Genomic DNA, 16,611 nt, shown 5'->3' with positions numbered 1-16,611 from the left:
AGACTCCAGGATCCTGCCTCAGTCCTGGATCAAGACCCCTGAGACTCCGGGGTCCTGCTTCAGTCCTGGATCAAGACCCCTGAGACTCCAGGATCCTGCTTCAGTCCTGGATCAAGACCCCTGAGACTCCAGGATCCTGCTTCAGACCTGGATCAAGACCCCTGAGACTCCGGGGTCCTGCTTCAGTCCTGGATCAAGACCCCTGAGACTCCAGGATCCTGCTTCAGACCCGGATCCAGACCCCTGAGACTCCGGGATCCTGCTTCAGACCTGGATCCAGACCCCTGAGACTCCGGGATCCTGCTTCAGACCTGGATCCAGACCCCTGAGACTCTGGGATCCTGCTTCAGTCCTGGATCAAGACCCCTGAGACTCCGGGGTCCTGCTTCAGTCCTGGATCAAGACCCCTGAGACTCCAGGATCCTGCTTCAGACCCGGATCCAGACCCCTGAGACTCCGGGATCCTGCTTCAGACCTGGATCCAGACCCCTGAGACTCCAGGATCCTGCTTCAGACCCGGATCCAGACCCCTGAGACTCCGGGATCCTGCTTCAGACCTGGATCCAGACCCCTGAGACTCCAGGGTCCTGCTTCAGACCTGGATCCAGACCCCTGAGACTCCAGGATCCTGCTTCAGTCCTGGATCAAGACCCCTGAGACTCCGGGGTCCTGCTTCAGTCCTGGATCCAGACCCCTGAGACTCCGGGGTCCTGCTTCAGTCCTGGATCAAGACCCCTGAGACTCCAGGATCCTGCTTCAGTCCTGGATCCAGACCCCTGAGACTCCGGGGTCCTGCTTCAGTCCTGGATCAAGACCCCTGAGACTCTGGGATCCTGCTTCAGTCCTGGATCCAGACCCCTGAGACTCTGGGATCCTGCTTCAGTCCTGGATCAAGACCCCTGAGACTCCGGGGTCCTGCTTCAGTCCTGGATCAAGACCCCTGAGACTCCGGGGTCCTGCTTCAGACCTGGAACCACCTCCAGGACCCTTGAGTCCTTTCAGGACCCAGGAGCCTCCGTGTGTTCACTCTGTGTTATTACGCTGAAGCGTGGCGCCGTGGTCGTTGGGGACACGGACTCGTGGACTCGTGGACTCACTTTAACAGGATCAGGAACGCGGCCGGCTCCACGTCGGGGATGTGGATCTCAGACCGACCCTCGGCCAGATCTCCGTAGAACATGGCGCCAAACACGGAGCTTCCCACCGCCAGCACGTACTGAAACACCAGATCATCAGCAGCGTGACCCAGAGGACAGGACAGGTACACACGTGGTCACGAGACACGTGGTCACAAGACACGTGGACACGAGACACGTCACAGACACGTGGACATGAGACACGTCACAGACACGTGGACACGAGACACGTGGACACGAGACACGTCACAGACACGTGGACACGAGACACGTGGACACGAGACACGTCACAGACACGTGGACGCGAGACACGTGGACACGAGACACGTCACATGCCGGCGTGATGTCACATGGCGCAGTGATGTCACATGGTGGCATGATGATGTCACATGACGGCGTGATGATGTCACATGGCGGCGTGATGATGACACATGGCGGTGTGATGATGTCACATGACGGCGTGATGATGTCACTCAGACCTTGTGGGCGGGCACTCTCTGCGCGTCTCCCGGGGGGCCGACCATGAAGTGGGCGTCGGCCATCTGCTCGTTGTTGAACATCAGAGCGTTTCTGCAGGAGCATCGAACCGGCTCATTCATGTTAAATAACACTGATTCATATTCACGTATTTACGTACCTCTCTCTGAGCGTCGGCTGGATTTCCCGCCGGGGTCTCCGTCCTCTCGCTCGTGGTCGTCGATGTGGGGATGAACGCTGGCGTCTTCGTTGGTGTTGGCGGCGGTCGGTGGCGTTTCGTCGGGCTGGACGAAACTCTTCTTCATGTTCGCCTCTTTACTGCGGCGGACGCTGGTGGAGAACAGGTCAGCCGCCGCCATCTTCTCCTCCTCGCCACAGTGAGGTCACAGCGAGAACACTTCCTGTCAGGGACGCACAGAGTCATCACTTTATAATCTGGTTCATTTTCATCCAATTATGGCGCCGTTCCTGCTCCGTGTGTGAACACAGACGTGCGTTCTCCTGGTTCCTGCTCCGTGTGTGAACACAGACGTGTGTTCTCCTGGTTCCTGCTCCGTGTGTGAACACAGACGTGTGTTCTCCTGGTTCCTGCTCCGTGTGTGAACACAGACGTGTGTTCTCCTGGTTCCTGCTCCGTGTGTGAACACAGACGTGTGTTCTCCTGGTTCCTGCTCCGTGTGTGAACACAGACGTGTGTTCTCCTGGTTCCTGCTCCGTGTGTGAACACAGATGCACAGAAGGCTGCGTCTGCGTCGGCGTCTGCGTCGGCGTCGGCGTCTGCGTCGGCGTCTGCGTTGGCGTCTGTGGGCGGAACTAACCAGAGCAGGAAGGAGCTTTAACTGTTCTCAGTTTTGAAGGCTTTTATTTTGAAAAACCTTGAACCTAAAGGAAAGCTGTTCACTGTGATTATAAACAATAATCTGACTGGTGATATTTTATGTTTAATGTAAATCATAGACATTATAATAGTGTCATTGGTTAGTTTAATTATGTTTATGGTTATTTAGTTTAAGCAGCAACACTGAGGGAAACATCTGGAACGTCTCTGAGCAGTTTTAATTATTATTATTATTATTATTAATAAATATGATTAAATATGATTTAACGTGTTCACAGAAAATGTCCTGTCATTATGTTAAGAATCAGACTGACTGTGTTTGAATGATCGTTATAACCGCTGCCTGCCTCCGTGTGCTCAGGGTTATACATTATATATTAAATATATTATTTTATATTATATAATATTATATAATATTATATCATCGTACCGTCCTCACGGTGCCTCCTCGCCGTTGAACCGTTGAACTTCAGCGGGAGGAGTCAGCAGCTCTGCCCCGCTCACGGTGACCCACAGGCGGACACAGACGCTCCGGGTCGGTCCGGCGGTGGCCGCCATCTTAGGTCCTGCTTCACTGAGCTGCTGCCTCCACAAGATGGCGACAGAGCGCGGGAAAACACTGCGTTCAAATACAACTTTATTGATTCAGAGGATTCATTCTGCAGCTGTTACAGTTTAAAATCATTAATTATACAATTAATTAATATAATAAAAATACTAATTTACTATAGTATAAATACTAATTTACTATAATAAAAACACCAATTTACTATAATAAAAACACTAATTTACTATAATAAAAACACTAATTTACTATAATAAAAACACCAATTTACTATAATAAAAACACTAATTTACTATAATAAAAACACTAATTTACTATAGTATAAATACTAATTTACTATAATATAAATACTAATTTACTATAATAAAAACACTAATTTACTATAATAAAAACACTAATTTACTATAATAAAAACACTAATTTACTATAGTATAAATACTAATTTACTATAGTATAAATACTAATTTACTATAATAAAAATACTAATTTACTATAATAAAAACACTAATTTACTATAATAAAAACACTAATTTACTATAGTATAAACACTAATTTACTATAATAAAAACACTAATTTACTATAATAAAAACACTAATTTACTATAATAAAAACACTAATTTACTATAATAAAAACACTAATTTACTATAATAAAAACACTAATTTACTATAATAAAAACACTAATTTACTATAATAAAAACACTAATTTACTATAATAAAAACACTAATTTACTATAGTATAAATACTAATTTACTATAATAAAAACACTAATTTACTATAATAAAAACACTAATTTACTATAATAAAAACACTAATTTACTATAATAAAAACACTAATTTACTATAATAAAAACACTAATTTACTATAATAAAAACACTAATTTACTATAATAAAAACACTAATTTACTATAATAAAAACACTAATTTACTATAATAAAAACACTAATTTACTATAATAAAAACACTAATTTACTATAATAAAAACACTAATTTACTATAATAAAAACACTAATTTACTATAGTATAAATACTAATTTACTATAATAAAAACACTAATTTACTATAATAAAAACACTAATTTACTATAATAAAAACACTAATTTACTATAATAAAAACACTAATTTACTATAATAAAAACACTAATTTACTATAATAAAAACACTAATTTACTATAATAAAAACACTAATTTACTATAATAAAAACACTAATTTACTATAATAAAAACACTAATTTACTATAATATAATATAAATACTAACTACTGTTGTTGTCTGTTGATGTTGTTGTCTATGTTGTTGTTGTCTATGTTGGTGTTGTTGTTGATGGTGTTGTTGTTGTCTATGTTGATGTTGTTGGTATTGTTGTCTATGTTGATGTTGTTGTTGTTGTCTATGTTGTTGATGGTGTTGTTGTCTATGTTCATGTTGTTGTTGTCTATGTTGTTGTTGTTGTTGTCTATGTTGATGTTGTTGGTGTTGTTGTCTATGTTGTTGATGGTGTTGTTGTCTATGTTGATGTTGTTGTTGTCTATGTTGTTGTTGTTGTTGTCTATGTTGATGTTGTTGGTGTTGTCTATGTTGTTGATGGTGTTGTTTTCTATGTTGTTGTTGTTGTTTATGTTGTTGTTGATGTTGTTGGTGTTGTTGTTGTCTATGCTGTTGTTGGTGTTGTTGTCTATGTTGATGTTGGTGTTGTTTTCTATGTTGTTGTTGATGTTGTTGTCTATGTTGATGTTGTCTATGTTGTTGATGGTGTTGTCTATGTTGATTTTGGTGTTGTCTATGTTGTTGATGTTGTTGTTGTTGTTTGCTCAGACCCCTGCCTCTACATCCCTCGCTTCGCTCACATGTTGGAGTTCGGGGTACAGACTCATGAGGTTTCCATGACGGCGCTGCGTCTGGTGCAGAGGATGAAGAGGGACTGGATGCACACGGGACGACGACCATCAGGGCTCTGTGGAGCAGGTACAACATGGCTGCTGTTACCAGGACAACAACACACATAGCTGCTGTTACCATAACAACACACATAGCTGCTGTTACCATAACAACACACACATGGCAACCATAGATTCTCAGCTTCTCCTCCTCTGCCTCTTCGTCTCAGCTCTCCTGGTTGCAGCTCGGATGCATAAGTTTCGTCGTACAGTGAAGGATGTGATCAGTGTGGTGAAGGTCTGCCAGACCACCCTGAGGAAGAGGTGAGACCAGATCCCAGCTACAGTAGATCCCAACAGATCCCAGCTACAGTAGATCCAGCTACAGTAGATCCCAACAGATCCCAGCTACAGTAGATCCAGCTACAGTAGATCCCAACCGATCCCAACTACAGTAGATCCAGCTACAGTAGATCCCAACAGATCCCAACTACAGTAGATCTCAGCTACAGTAGATCCCAACAGATCCCAGCTACAGTAGATCCAGCTACAGTAGATCCCAACAGATAACAGCTACAGTAGATCCAGCTACAGTAGATCCCAACAGATCCCAGCTACAGTAGATCCCAACAGATCCCAGCTACAGTAGATCCAGCTACAGTAGATCCCAACAGATCTCAGCTACAGTAGATCCAGCTACAGTAGATCCCAACAGATCCCAACTACAGTAGATCTCAGCTACAGTAGATCCCAACAGATCCCAACTACAGTAGATCCAGCTACAGTAGATCCCGAAAGATCCCAGCTACAGTAGATCCCAACAGATCCCAGCTACAGTAGATCCAGCTACAGTAGATCCCAACAGATCTCAGCTACAGTAGATCCAGCTACAGTAGATCCCAACAGATCCCAACAACAGTAGATCTCCGCTACAGTAGATCCCAACAGATCTCAGCTACAGTAGATCCAGCTACAGTAGATCCCAACAACAGTTGATCTCAGCTACAGTAGATCCAACAGATCTCAGCTACAGTAGATCCAGCTACAGTAGATCCCAACAGATCCCAGCTACAGTAGATCCAGCTACAGTAGATCCCAACAGATCCCAGCTACAGTAGATCCAGCTACAGTAGATCCAGCTACAGTAGATCCCAACAGATCCCAGCTACAGTAGATCCAGCTACAGTAGATCCCAACAGATCCAGCTACAGTAGATCCCAACAGATACCAGCTACAGTAGATCCAGCTACAGTAGATCCCAACAGATCCCAACTACAGTAGATCCAGCTACAGTAGATCCCAACCGATCCCAACTACAGTAGATCCAACTACAGTAGATCCCAACATATCCCAACTACAGTAGATCCAGCTACAGTAGATCCCAACAGATCCCAGCTACAGTAGATCCCAACAGATCCCAGCTACAGTAGATCCCAACTACAGTAGATCTCAGCTACAGTAGATCCCAACAGATCCCAGCTACAGTAGATCCCTACACATCCCAGCTACAGTAGATCCCAGCTACAGTAAATCCCAACAGATCCCAGCTACAGTAAATCCCAACAGATCCCAGCTACAGTAGATCCCAACAGATCCCAGCTACAGTAGATCCCAACAGATCCCAGCTACAGTAGATCCCTACACATCCCAGCTACAGTAGATCCCAACTACAGTAGATCCCAACAGATCCCACTGAACTGCAGTAGATCCAGATGAACTACAGCAGATCCCAGAGGGTCTCAGTAGATCCCAGTGTCCTCTCTCCTTCCCTGCAGATTGACAGAGTTCGAGGACACGCCCACCAGTCAGCTGACCATCGATGAGTTCATGAAGGTGGATCTGGAGCAGGAATGTGATCCTCCCTCCTTCACCGCCTCACAGCAGAAAGCCAAGATCCAGCAGGTAGATCCCTCCGCCTGTGACTGGCTGTTCATAGATGAGGTCACCGACGACCCAACCAATTATCTTTATTCTTCTTCTTCTGCAGCTGGAACACGAGCTGGCCAGGAAGCTGGACGAGGTCGAAGGTCAGTTCACGGGAGGTTCATTTAGGACCCTTCAGAGGGGACTAAAGGATTCATTTAGGACCCTTCAGAGGGACTAAAGGATTCATTTAGGACCCTTCAGAGGGGACTAAAGGATTCATTTAGGACCCTTCAGAGGGACTAAAGGATTCATTTAGGACCCCTCAGAGGGGACTAAAGGATTCATTTAGGACCCTTCAGAGAGGACTAAAGGGTTCATTTAGGACCCTTCAGAGGGGACTAAAGGATTCATTTAGGACCCTTCAGAGGGGACTAAAGGATTCATTTAGGACCCCTCAGAGGGGACTAAAGGGTTCATTTAGGACCCTTCAGAGGGGACTAAAGGGTTCATTTAGGACCCCTCAGAGGGGACTAAAGGGTTCATTTAGGACCCCTCAGAGGGGACTAAAGGATTCATTTAGGACCCTTCAGAGGGGACTAAAGGATTCATTTAGGACCCTTCAGAGGGGACTAAAGGATTCATTTAGGACCCCTCAGAGGGGACTAAAGGATTCATTTAGGACCCTCCAGAGGGGACTAAAGGGTTCATTTAGGACCCTTCAGAGGGGACTAAAGGGTTCATTTAGGACCCTTCAGAGGGGACTAAAGGGTTCATTTAGGACCCTTCAGAGGGGACTAAGGATTCATTTAGGACCCTTCAGAGGGGACTAAAGGATTCATTTAGGACCCCTCAGAGGGACTAAAGGGTTCATTTAGGACCCTTCAGAGGGGACTAAAGGGTTCATTTAGGACCCTTCAGAGGGGACTAAAGGATTCATTTAGGACCCTTCAGAGGGGACTAAAGGATTCATTTAGGACCCTTCAGAGGGACTAAAGGATTCATTTAGGACCCTTCAGAGGGGACTAGAGGGTTCATTTAGGACCCTTCAGAGGGGACTAGAGGATTCATTTAGGACCCTTCAGAGGGGACTAAAGGATTCATTTAGGACCCTTCAGAGGGGACTAAAGGATTCATTTAGGACCCTTCAGAGGGGACTAAAGGATTCATTTAGGACCCCTCGGAGGGGACTAAAGGATTCATTTAGGACCCTCCAGAGGGGACTAAGGATTCATTTAGGAACCTTCAGAGGGGACTAAAGGATTCATTTAGGACCCTTCAGAGGGGACTAGAGGATTCATTTAGGACCCTTCAGAGGGGACTAAAGGGTTCATTTAGGACCCTTCAGAGGGGACTAAAGGATTCATTTAGGACCCTTCAGAGGGGACTAAAGGATTCATTTAGGACCCTTCAGAGGGACTAAAGGATTCATTTAGGACCCTTCAGAGGGGACTAGAGGATTCATTTAGGACCCTTCAGAGGGGACTAAAGGATTCATTTAGGACCCTTCAGAGGGGACTAAAGGATTCATTTAGGACCCTTCAGAGGGGACTAAAGGGTTCATTTAGGACCCTTCAGAGGGGACTAAAGGGTTCATTTAGGACCCTTCAGAGGGGACTAAAGGATTCATTTAGGACCCTTCAGAGGGGACTAAAGGACTCATTTAGGACCCTTCAGAGGGACTAGAGGATTCATTTAGGACCCTTCAGAGGGGACTAAAGGATTCATTTAGGACCCTTCAGAGGGGACTAAAGGATTCATTTAGGACCCTTCAGAGGGGACTAAAGGATTCATTTAGGACCCTTCAGAGGGACTAAAGGGTTCATTTAGGACCCTTCAGAGGGGACTAAAGGATTCATTTAGGACCCCTCAGAGGGGACTTCAGAGGCCCATGAACAAGAACCCTTTCAAGGACTAACCCTTCCATCTCGTCCCCCTCAGGAGAGATCAGCTGCTACAAAGATGAGATAGAGACGGAGCTGGAGAAGAGTCGCCCTAAACTGAGAGGGATCTACGCCGCCTACGCCAAAGAAAACGGTCTGTACTGTTGCTGAGTCAGCGTCCGTCTCTACATCTGAGACATTTAACACCTTTAACAAAACCTCCGTGTTTTCAGACCCGGAGGACGAGGAGGTTCTGTCCTCCACCTCTGAACCCGAGGTGCCGGCGGTCGATGAAGACGAGCTCAGTGCCGCCGCCCAACACCTGACGCAGAACTTCCTGAGTCAGGTGATCCAGGAGGAGGAGGGGGGGCAGGGCAAGAAAATGGATGAAAGCACACAGGAGGCGGGGTCAGACAAGGAGGGGGCGGGGCCTCAGCGTCGGGCCGCCCCTCTGGCCGCCATCCTGGGAAAGCTACCGAGCGCCGTCAGCCTGGGCCTCCAACAGACGTTCCAGACCTTCAGCGAGTCCGACGCGGGCGAGAAACCAGACGGTGTGTTACAGCATCATGACATCATCATGACATCATCAGGACATCATCATGACATCATCAGGACAGGAGGGAAACAGATGTTTATTATGATCATTGTTTCTTTACAGATGAGGAGTCAGAGAGCGGAGAGCTGGACCTGAAGGGAATCGATGATCAGGAGATTGAGAAGGTCAGTTTTAGTCTGAAGGGTCCTAAATGAACCCTTTAGTCCCCTCTGGAGGGTCCTAAATGAACCCTTTAGTCCCCTCTGAAGGGTCCTAAATGAATCCTCTAGTCCCCTCTGAAGGGTCCTAAATGAATCCTTTAGTCCCCTCTGGAGGGTCCTAAATGAATCCTCTAGTCCCCTCTGAAGGGTCCTAAATGAATCCTTTAGTCCCCTCTGGAGGGTCCTAAATGAATCCTTTAGTCCCCTCTGAAGGGTCCTAAATGAATCCTTTAGTCCCCTCTGAAGGGTCCTAAATGAATCCTTTAGTCCCCTCTGAAGGGTCCTAAATGAATCCTCTAGTCCCCTCTGAAGGGTCCTAAATGAATCCTTTAGTCCCTCTGAAGGGTCCTAAATGAACCCTTTAGTCCCCTCTGAGGGGTCCTAAATGAATCCTCTAGTCCCCTCTGAAGGGTCCTAAATGAACCCTTTAGTCCCCTCTGAAGGGTCCTAAATGAATCCTCTAGTCCCCTCTGGAGGGTCCTAAATGAATCCTCTAGTCCCCTCTGAAGGGTCCTAAATGAATCCTCTAGTCCCTCTGAAGGGTCCTAAATGAATCCTTTAGTCCCCTCTGAAGGGTCCTAAATGAATCCTCTAGTCCCCTCTGGAGGGTCCTAAATGAATCCTCTAGTCCCCTCTGAAGGGTCCTAAATGAATCCTTTAGTCCCCTCTGAAGGGTCCTAAATGAACCCTTTAGTCCCCTCTGAAGGGTCCTAAATGAATCCTTTAGTCCCCTCTGAAGGGTCCTAAATGAATCCTTTAGTCCCCTCTGAAGGGTCCTAAATGAATCCTTTAGTCCCCTCTGAAGGGTCCTAAATGAATCCTTTAGTCCCCTCTGAAGGGTCCTAAATGAATCCTTAGTCCCCTCTGAAGGGTCCTAAATGAATCCTTTAGTCCCCTCTGAAGGGTCCTAAATGAATCCTCTAGTCCCCTCTGAAGGGTCCTAAATGAATCCTCTAGTCCCCTCTGAAGGGTCCTAAATGAATCCTTTAGTCCCCTCTGAAGGGTCCTAAATGAACCCTTTAGTCCCCTCTGAAGGGTCCTAAATGAATCCTCTAGTCCCCTCTGAAGGGTCCTAAATGAATCCTCTAGTCCCCTCTGAAGGGTCCTAAATGAATCCTCTAGTCCCTCTGAAGGGTCCTAAATGAATCCTTTAGTCCCCTCTGAAGGATCCTAAATGAATCCTTTAGTCCCCTCTGAAGGGTCCTAAATGAATCCTTTAGTCCCCTCTGAAGGGTCCTAAATGAATCCTTTAGTCCCCTCTGAAGGGTCCTAAATGAATCCTTTAGTCCCCTCTGAAGGGTCCTAAATGAATCCTTTAGTCCCCTCTGAAGGGTCCTAAATGAATCCTTTAGGCCCCTCTGAAGGGTCCTAAATGAATCCTTTAGTCCCCTTTGAAGGGTCCTAAATGAATCCTTTAGTCCCCTCTGAAGGGTCCTAAATGAATCCTCTAGTCCCCTCTGAAGGGTCCTAAATGAATCCTTTAGTCCCCTCTGAAGGGTCCTAAATGAATCCTCTAGTCCCCTCTGAAGGGTCCTAAATGAATCCTTTAGTCCCCTCTGAAGGGTCCTAAATGAACCCTTTAGTCCCTCTGAAGGGTCCTAAATCGTTTTGTGCTGCAGTACATCCTGAACGATCAGGAGGTCCAGGTGAAGACGGAGCTGTGGATGAAACAGAACGAAGAATACCTGAAGGAGCAGAAAGGTCAGGAAGACCCTTCATCATCATCATCATCTTCATCATCATCATCATCATCTTCACCATCTTTGTGTTTCTGATTTGTCGTTTGTGTTCGCAGAGAAAGAAGAGAGGATAAAGAAAGAGAAGGAACAGGGCACGTATAAAGAGAAGGTGAGGAAGAACAGGGTCTCCCAGCCTGGAGACCTCAGGGTCCAGACCCTCAGTGGTTCCAGACCCTCAGTGGTTCCAGACCCTCAGTGGTTCCAAACCCTCAGTAGTTCCAAACCCTCAGTAGTTCCAAACCCTCAGTGGTTCCAGACCCTCAGTGGTTCCAGACCCTCAGTGGTTCCAAACCCTCAGTGGTTCCAAACCCTCAGTAGTTCCAGACCCTCAGTGGTTCCAGACCCTCAGTGGTTCCAAACCCTCAGTAGTTCCAGACCCTCAGTGGTTCCAGACCCTCAGTGGTTCCAAACCCTCAGTAGTTCCAGACCCTCAGTGGTTCCAGACCCTCAGTAGTTCCAAACCCTCAGTGGTTCCAAACCCTCAGTGGTTCCAAACCCTCAGTGGTTCCAAACCCTCAGTAGTTCCAGACCCTCAGTGGTTCCAGACCCTCAGTGGTTCCAGACCCTCAGTGGTTCCAAACCCTCAGTATTTCCAAACCCTCAGTGGTTCCAGACCCTCAGTGGTTCCAAACCCTCCGTGGTTCCAAACCCTCAGTAGTTCCAGACCCTCAGTGGTTCCAGACCCTCTGTATTTCCAAACCCTCCGTGGTTCTGGACCCTCTGTGGTTCCAAACCCTCTGTGGTTCCGGACCCTCTGTAGTTCCAGACCCTGAGGGCCACTGTTGTCCAAAGATCAATGAAAGCTTGTGATCCATATTTTCTTAAAATGATAAAAAAAAAAAGAAATGACTAAATCTGTGTCCAGCCAAAGAAGTCTAAGAAGAAGAAGGAGCAGATCCAGGCGTTGACGGCTGGCGAGGCGATCGAGAGGATGTTGGAGAAGAAGAAGATCTCCAGTAAGATCAACTACGACGTCCTCAGAGACCTGAACAGCAGAGGGACAGGAAGTGAGGGGGGTGGCAGTCCCAGCAGAACCTCCTCCGACCCCCCTGACGCCAGTGGCACCGCCGCCGCACAGAAACGACTCAACCGCCGCCGCCGCAGGAAGACCAGCGACGCCAACCAAGAACTTGCTGCTAACGCGAGCATCATGGGAAAACGGTACCGTTCATCAAGTATTTCATAGACTTGGTTGGTTGGTTGGATGGTTGGTTGGTTGGTTGGTTGGATGGATGGATGGATGGATGGATGGTTGGATGGTTGGTTGGTTGGTTGGTTGGTTGGTTGGTTGGATGGATGGATGGTTGGTTGGTTGGTTGGATGGATGGTTGGTCGGTTGGTTGGATGGATGGTTGGTTGGTTGGATGGTTGGATGGTTGGTTGGTTGGTGGGATGGTTTGTTGGTTGGTTGGTTGGTTGGATGGATGGTTGGTTGGTTGGTTGGATGGTTGGTTGGATGGTTGGTTGGGTGGTTGGGTGGTTGGTTGGTTGGTTGGTTGGTTGGATGGATGGTTGGTTTGATGGTTGGTAGGGTGGGTGGTTGGTTGGTTGGGTGGGTGGGTGGTTGGTTGGGTGGTTGGTTGGTTGGTTGGGTGGTTGGTTGGTTGGATGGTTGGTTGGTTGGTTGGTTGGTTGGTTGGTTGGGTGGTTGGTTGGATGGTTGGTTGGTTGGTTGGTTGGTTGGATGGTTGGTTGGTTGGTTGGGTGGTTGGATGGTTGGTTGGTTGGATGGTTGGTTGGTTGGTTGGTTGGTTGGTTGGTTGTGTGGTTGGTTGGTTGGTTGGTTGGTTGGGTGGTTGGTTGGTTGGTTGGTTGGTTGGTTGGGTGGTTGGTTGGTTGGGTGGTTGGTTGGTTGGTTGTGTGGTTGGTTGGTTGGTTAGTTGGATGGTTTGTTGGTTGGATGGTTGGGTGGTTGGTTGGGTGGTTGGTTGGTTGGTTGGTTGGTTGGTTGGGTGGTTGGTTGGTTGGTTGGGTGGTTGGTTGGTTGGTTGGGTGGTTGGTTGGTTGGTTGGGTGGTTGGTTGGGTGGTTGGTTGGTTGGGTGGGTGGGTGGTTGGTTGGTTGGGTGGTTGGTTGGTTGGTTGGGTGGGTGGGTGGGTGGTTGGTTGGTTGGGTGGTTGGTTGGTTGGGTGGGTGGTTGGTTGGTTGGGTGGGTGGGTGGTTAGTTGGTTGGTTGGTTGGTTGGTTGGTTGGGTGGGTGGGTGGGTGGTTGGGTGGTTGGTTGGTTGGTTGGGTGGTTGGTTGGTTGGTTGGTTGTGTGGTTGGTTGGTTGGTTAGTTGGATGGTTTGTTGGTTGGATGGTTGGGTGGTTGGTTGGGTGGTTGGTTGGTTGGTTGGTTGGTTGGTTGGGTGGTTGGTTGGTTGGTTGGTTGGTTGGTTGGTTGGTTGGGTGGGTGGGTGGGTGGGTGGTTGGGTGGTTGGTTGGTTGGTTGGGTGGTTGGTGGGTGGTTGGTTGGGGTTGGTTGGTTGGTTGGTTGGTTGGTTGGTTGGTTGGTTTTGATGGTTGGTTGGATGGTTGGTTGGTTGGTTGGTTGGTTGGATGGTTGGTTGGTTGGTTGGTTGGATGGTTGGTTGGTTGGTTGGTTGGATGGTTGGTTGGATGGTTGGTTGGATGGTTGGGTGGGTGGTTGGTTGGTTGGTTGGGTGGTTGGTTGGTTGGTTGGTTGGTTGGATGGTTGGTTGGTTGGTTGGTTGGATGGTTGGTTGGATGGTTAGTAAATAATCAACAGATGAATCAGTGATGACTGTACATGTTCTTGCTCCAGAGTCCGGCTCCTCCTCTCGTCCACATCCAAGAAGAAGAGAACAGCCGTCCAGGTGAGAACCACCTGAGTCCAGCTGTCGCCATTAACGTCTTTACAGTAACGTCTTTATATTCATGTCGTCATTAAAGTCTTTACAGTAACGTCTTTATATTCATGTCTTTATATTCATGTCTTTGCAGTAACGTCTTTATATTCATGTCGTCATTAAAGTCTTTATATTCATGTCGTCACTAAAGTCTTTATATCCATGCCATTGACTTCATAGGCAAAACCCCCCGTCACCATGACGACAGCTGTAACCGCGGAGACTGCACCTGAAGCACCTCCTGACCCCGGACCAGAGCCCAGCTCCGCCCCCCCTCCTGCTGTGGAGGAGGATGAGGATGAAGAGGAGGTGGAGGAGGAGTGTGTCAGCGCTCTGCAGCTCGTAGGAGGTCAGTCCAGGCTTTTATTTTGAAAGACCCCAGAGGAGTGTGTCAGCGCTCTGCAGCTCGTAGGAGGTCAGTCCAGGCTTTTATTTTGAAAGACCCCAGAGGAGGAGTGTGTCAGCGCTCTGCAGCTCGTAGGAGGTCAGTCCAGGCTTTTATTTTGAAAGACCCCAGAGGAGGAGTGTGTCAGCGCTCTGCAGCTCGTAGGAGGTCAGTCCAGGCTTTTATTTTGAAAAACCCCAGAGGAGGAGTGTGTCAGCGCTCAGTCCAGGCTTTTATTTTGAAAAACCCCAGAGGCAGGTCAGAGATGGAGCCGTCTACTTTATAAAGCAGCTGTTTCCTGTTTGATTGACTGGTTGGTTTGTTGGTTCCTGACCTGTTTCCTGTTTGATTGACCTGTTTCCTGTTTCCTGGTTTGCAGACTACGGCTGTGAGGAGGAGGAAGTGTTCTAGCTGCGTCCTGTTGACCTTTGACCCCCCGTGAGTCTCCGTCCGGTCCACGTGCGGCGGCGCCACGAGACGGGAACCGTCATTAAGGACATTTTTCACTTTTAACGTTAAACTGAAACTTTTAAACGTTTTTATTCTCGTTTTGTAAAAAAGAAAGTTTTTATTTTTGTACAAATGTAAAAATGAAAATATGAAAACTGCTTTAATGTTTAGTCCGGATCAGCTGTTGTTGTTGTTGTTGTTGATGCTGTTGTTGTTGTTGTTGTTGTTGTTGTTGTTGTTGTTGTTGTTGTTGTCGTCTTCGTGTCCTCTGAACAGAAACACGCAGATAATAAAGATTCATCTGCAGGAAAATGTTTTTAAACCCAATCTTTTTGTATTTTTGCTGCTTTGACGTAATCGTGACTCCGGGCTCAGGGACGCCTCCACGAGAGGCTCCGGGACGCCTCCACGAGGGGCTCCGGGACGCCTCCACGAGAGGCTCCGGGACGCCTCCACGAGAGGCTCCGGGACGCCTCCCCGAGGGGCTCCGGGACGCCTCCACGAGAGGCTCCGGGACGCCTCCACGAGGGGCTCCGGGACGCCTCCACGAGAGGCTCCGGGACGCCTCCACGAGGGGCTCCGGGACGCCTCCACGAGAGGCTCAGGGACGCCTCCACGAGAGGCTCCGGGACGCCTCCACGAGGGGCTCCGGGACGCCTCCACGAGGGGCTCCGGGACGCCTCCACGAGGGGCTCTCCGGGACGCCTCCACGAGAGGCTCAGGGACGCCTCCACGAGAGGCTCAGGGACGCCTCCACGAGAGGCTCCGGGACGCCTCCACGAGGGGCTCCGGGACGCCTCCACGAGGGGCCCCGGGACGCCTCCACGAGGGGCTCAGGGACGCCTCCACGAGAGGCTCAGGGACGCCTCCACGAGAGGCTCAGGGACGCCTCCACGAGGGGCTCAGGGACGCCTCCCAGAGGGGCTCCGGGACGCCTCCACGAGGGGCTCCGGGACGCCTCCACGAGAGGCTCAGGGACGCCTCCACGAGAGGCTCCGGGACGCCTCCACGAGGGGCTCCGGGACGCCTCCACGAGAGGCTCCGGGACGCCTCCCCGAGGGGCTCCGGGACGCCTCCACGAGCGGCTCAGGGACGCCTCCACGAGAGGCTCCGGGACGCCTCCACGAGAGGCTCCGGGACGCCTCCACGAGAGGCTCCGGGACGCCTCCACGAGGGGCTCCTGTGACATCATCGTCACAGGAAGACGTACCGCCGGGCCTGGTCCTGGACCACCTGATCTGGATCCTCCGGGCCTCGTCCTGGACCACCTGATCTGGATCCTCCGGGCCTGGTCCTGGACCACCTGATCTGGATCCTCCGGGCCTGGTCCTGGACCACCTGATCTGGATCCTCCGGGCCTGGTCCTGGACCACCTGATCTGGATCCTCCGGGCCTGGTCCTGGACCACCTGATCTGGATCCTCCGGGCCTGGTCCTGGACCACCTGATCTGGATCCTCCGGGCCTGGTCCTGGACCACCTGATCTGGATCCTCCGGGCCTTGTCCTGGACCACCTGATCTGGATCCTCCGGGCCTGGTCCTGGACCACCTGATCTGGATCCTCCGGGCCTGGTCCTGGACCACCTGATCTGGATCCTCCGGGCCTGGTCCTGGACCACCTGATCTGGATCCTCCGGGCCTCGTCCTGAACCACCTGATCTGGATCCTCCGGGCCTCGTCCTGGAGGATCCAGATCAGATCTCATGAAACTTTAAACCAACTTCACTTCGACTTCCTGCTCTGAGGATTTTCAAAGTAAAACAACAATAATCAGAACAATGGTGATTTATTT

General features: G+C 49.0%; 2 protein-coding genes across 4 annotated transcripts in view; one reads left to right on the top strand and one right to left on the bottom strand.

The window, feature by feature from the left end:
- Positions 1-3,015, bottom strand: part of btbd6b (BTB (POZ) domain containing 6b) — a 4,779-nt gene extending 1,764 nt beyond the window's left edge. Inside the window, exons 1-4 of one of the 2 annotated variants that reach the window (XM_083934372.1) lie at positions 2,882-3,015; positions 1,774-2,426; positions 1,616-1,706; positions 1,098-1,216 (exon numbers count right to left, since the gene is read on the bottom strand). In XM_083934372.1, the coding sequence (XP_083790498.1) occupies positions 1,098-1,216; positions 1,616-1,696 (200 nt within the window). In that variant the 5' untranslated portion in view covers positions 1,697-1,706; positions 1,774-2,426; positions 2,882-3,015. The remainder of the gene's footprint in view (positions 1-1,097; positions 1,217-1,615; positions 1,707-1,773; positions 2,427-2,881) is intronic. The other variant, XM_083934373.1, reaches the window with a different exon arrangement.
- Positions 1-15,123, top strand: part of brf1b (BRF1 general transcription factor IIIB subunit b) — a 31,319-nt gene extending 16,196 nt beyond the window's left edge. The window contains exons 7-19 of one of the 2 annotated variants that reach the window (XM_083933679.1): positions 4,834-4,983; positions 5,126-5,219; positions 6,671-6,797; positions 6,883-6,922; positions 8,700-8,795; positions 8,875-9,192; positions 9,300-9,361; positions 11,017-11,098; positions 11,193-11,245; positions 12,002-12,297; positions 13,901-13,952; positions 14,166-14,334; positions 14,750-15,123. In XM_083933679.1, coding sequence (XP_083789805.1) covers positions 4,834-4,983; positions 5,126-5,219; positions 6,671-6,797; positions 6,883-6,922; positions 8,700-8,795; positions 8,875-9,192; positions 9,300-9,361; positions 11,017-11,098; positions 11,193-11,245; positions 12,002-12,297; positions 13,901-13,952; positions 14,166-14,334; positions 14,750-14,781 — 1,571 coding nt within the window. In that variant the 3' untranslated portion in view covers positions 14,782-15,123. Of the gene's footprint in view, positions 1-4,833; positions 4,984-5,125; positions 5,220-6,670; positions 6,798-6,882; positions 6,923-8,699; positions 8,796-8,874; positions 9,193-9,299; positions 9,362-11,016; positions 11,099-11,192; positions 11,246-12,001; positions 12,298-13,900; positions 13,997-14,165; positions 14,335-14,749 lie in introns of those variants that run through there. The other variant, XM_083933680.1, reaches the window with a different exon arrangement.
- The last annotated feature ends 1,488 nt before the right edge of the window (positions 15,124-16,611 follow it).

Source organism: Echiichthys vipera (genome assembly GCF_963691815.1).
Source record: "Echiichthys vipera genome assembly, chromosome: 19".
Lineage (NCBI taxonomy): Eukaryota > Metazoa > Chordata > Actinopteri > Perciformes > Trachinidae > Echiichthys > Echiichthys vipera.
Note: the sequence above shows the minus strand (reverse complement) of the source record. Positions and strands in the feature narration are given on the sequence as shown.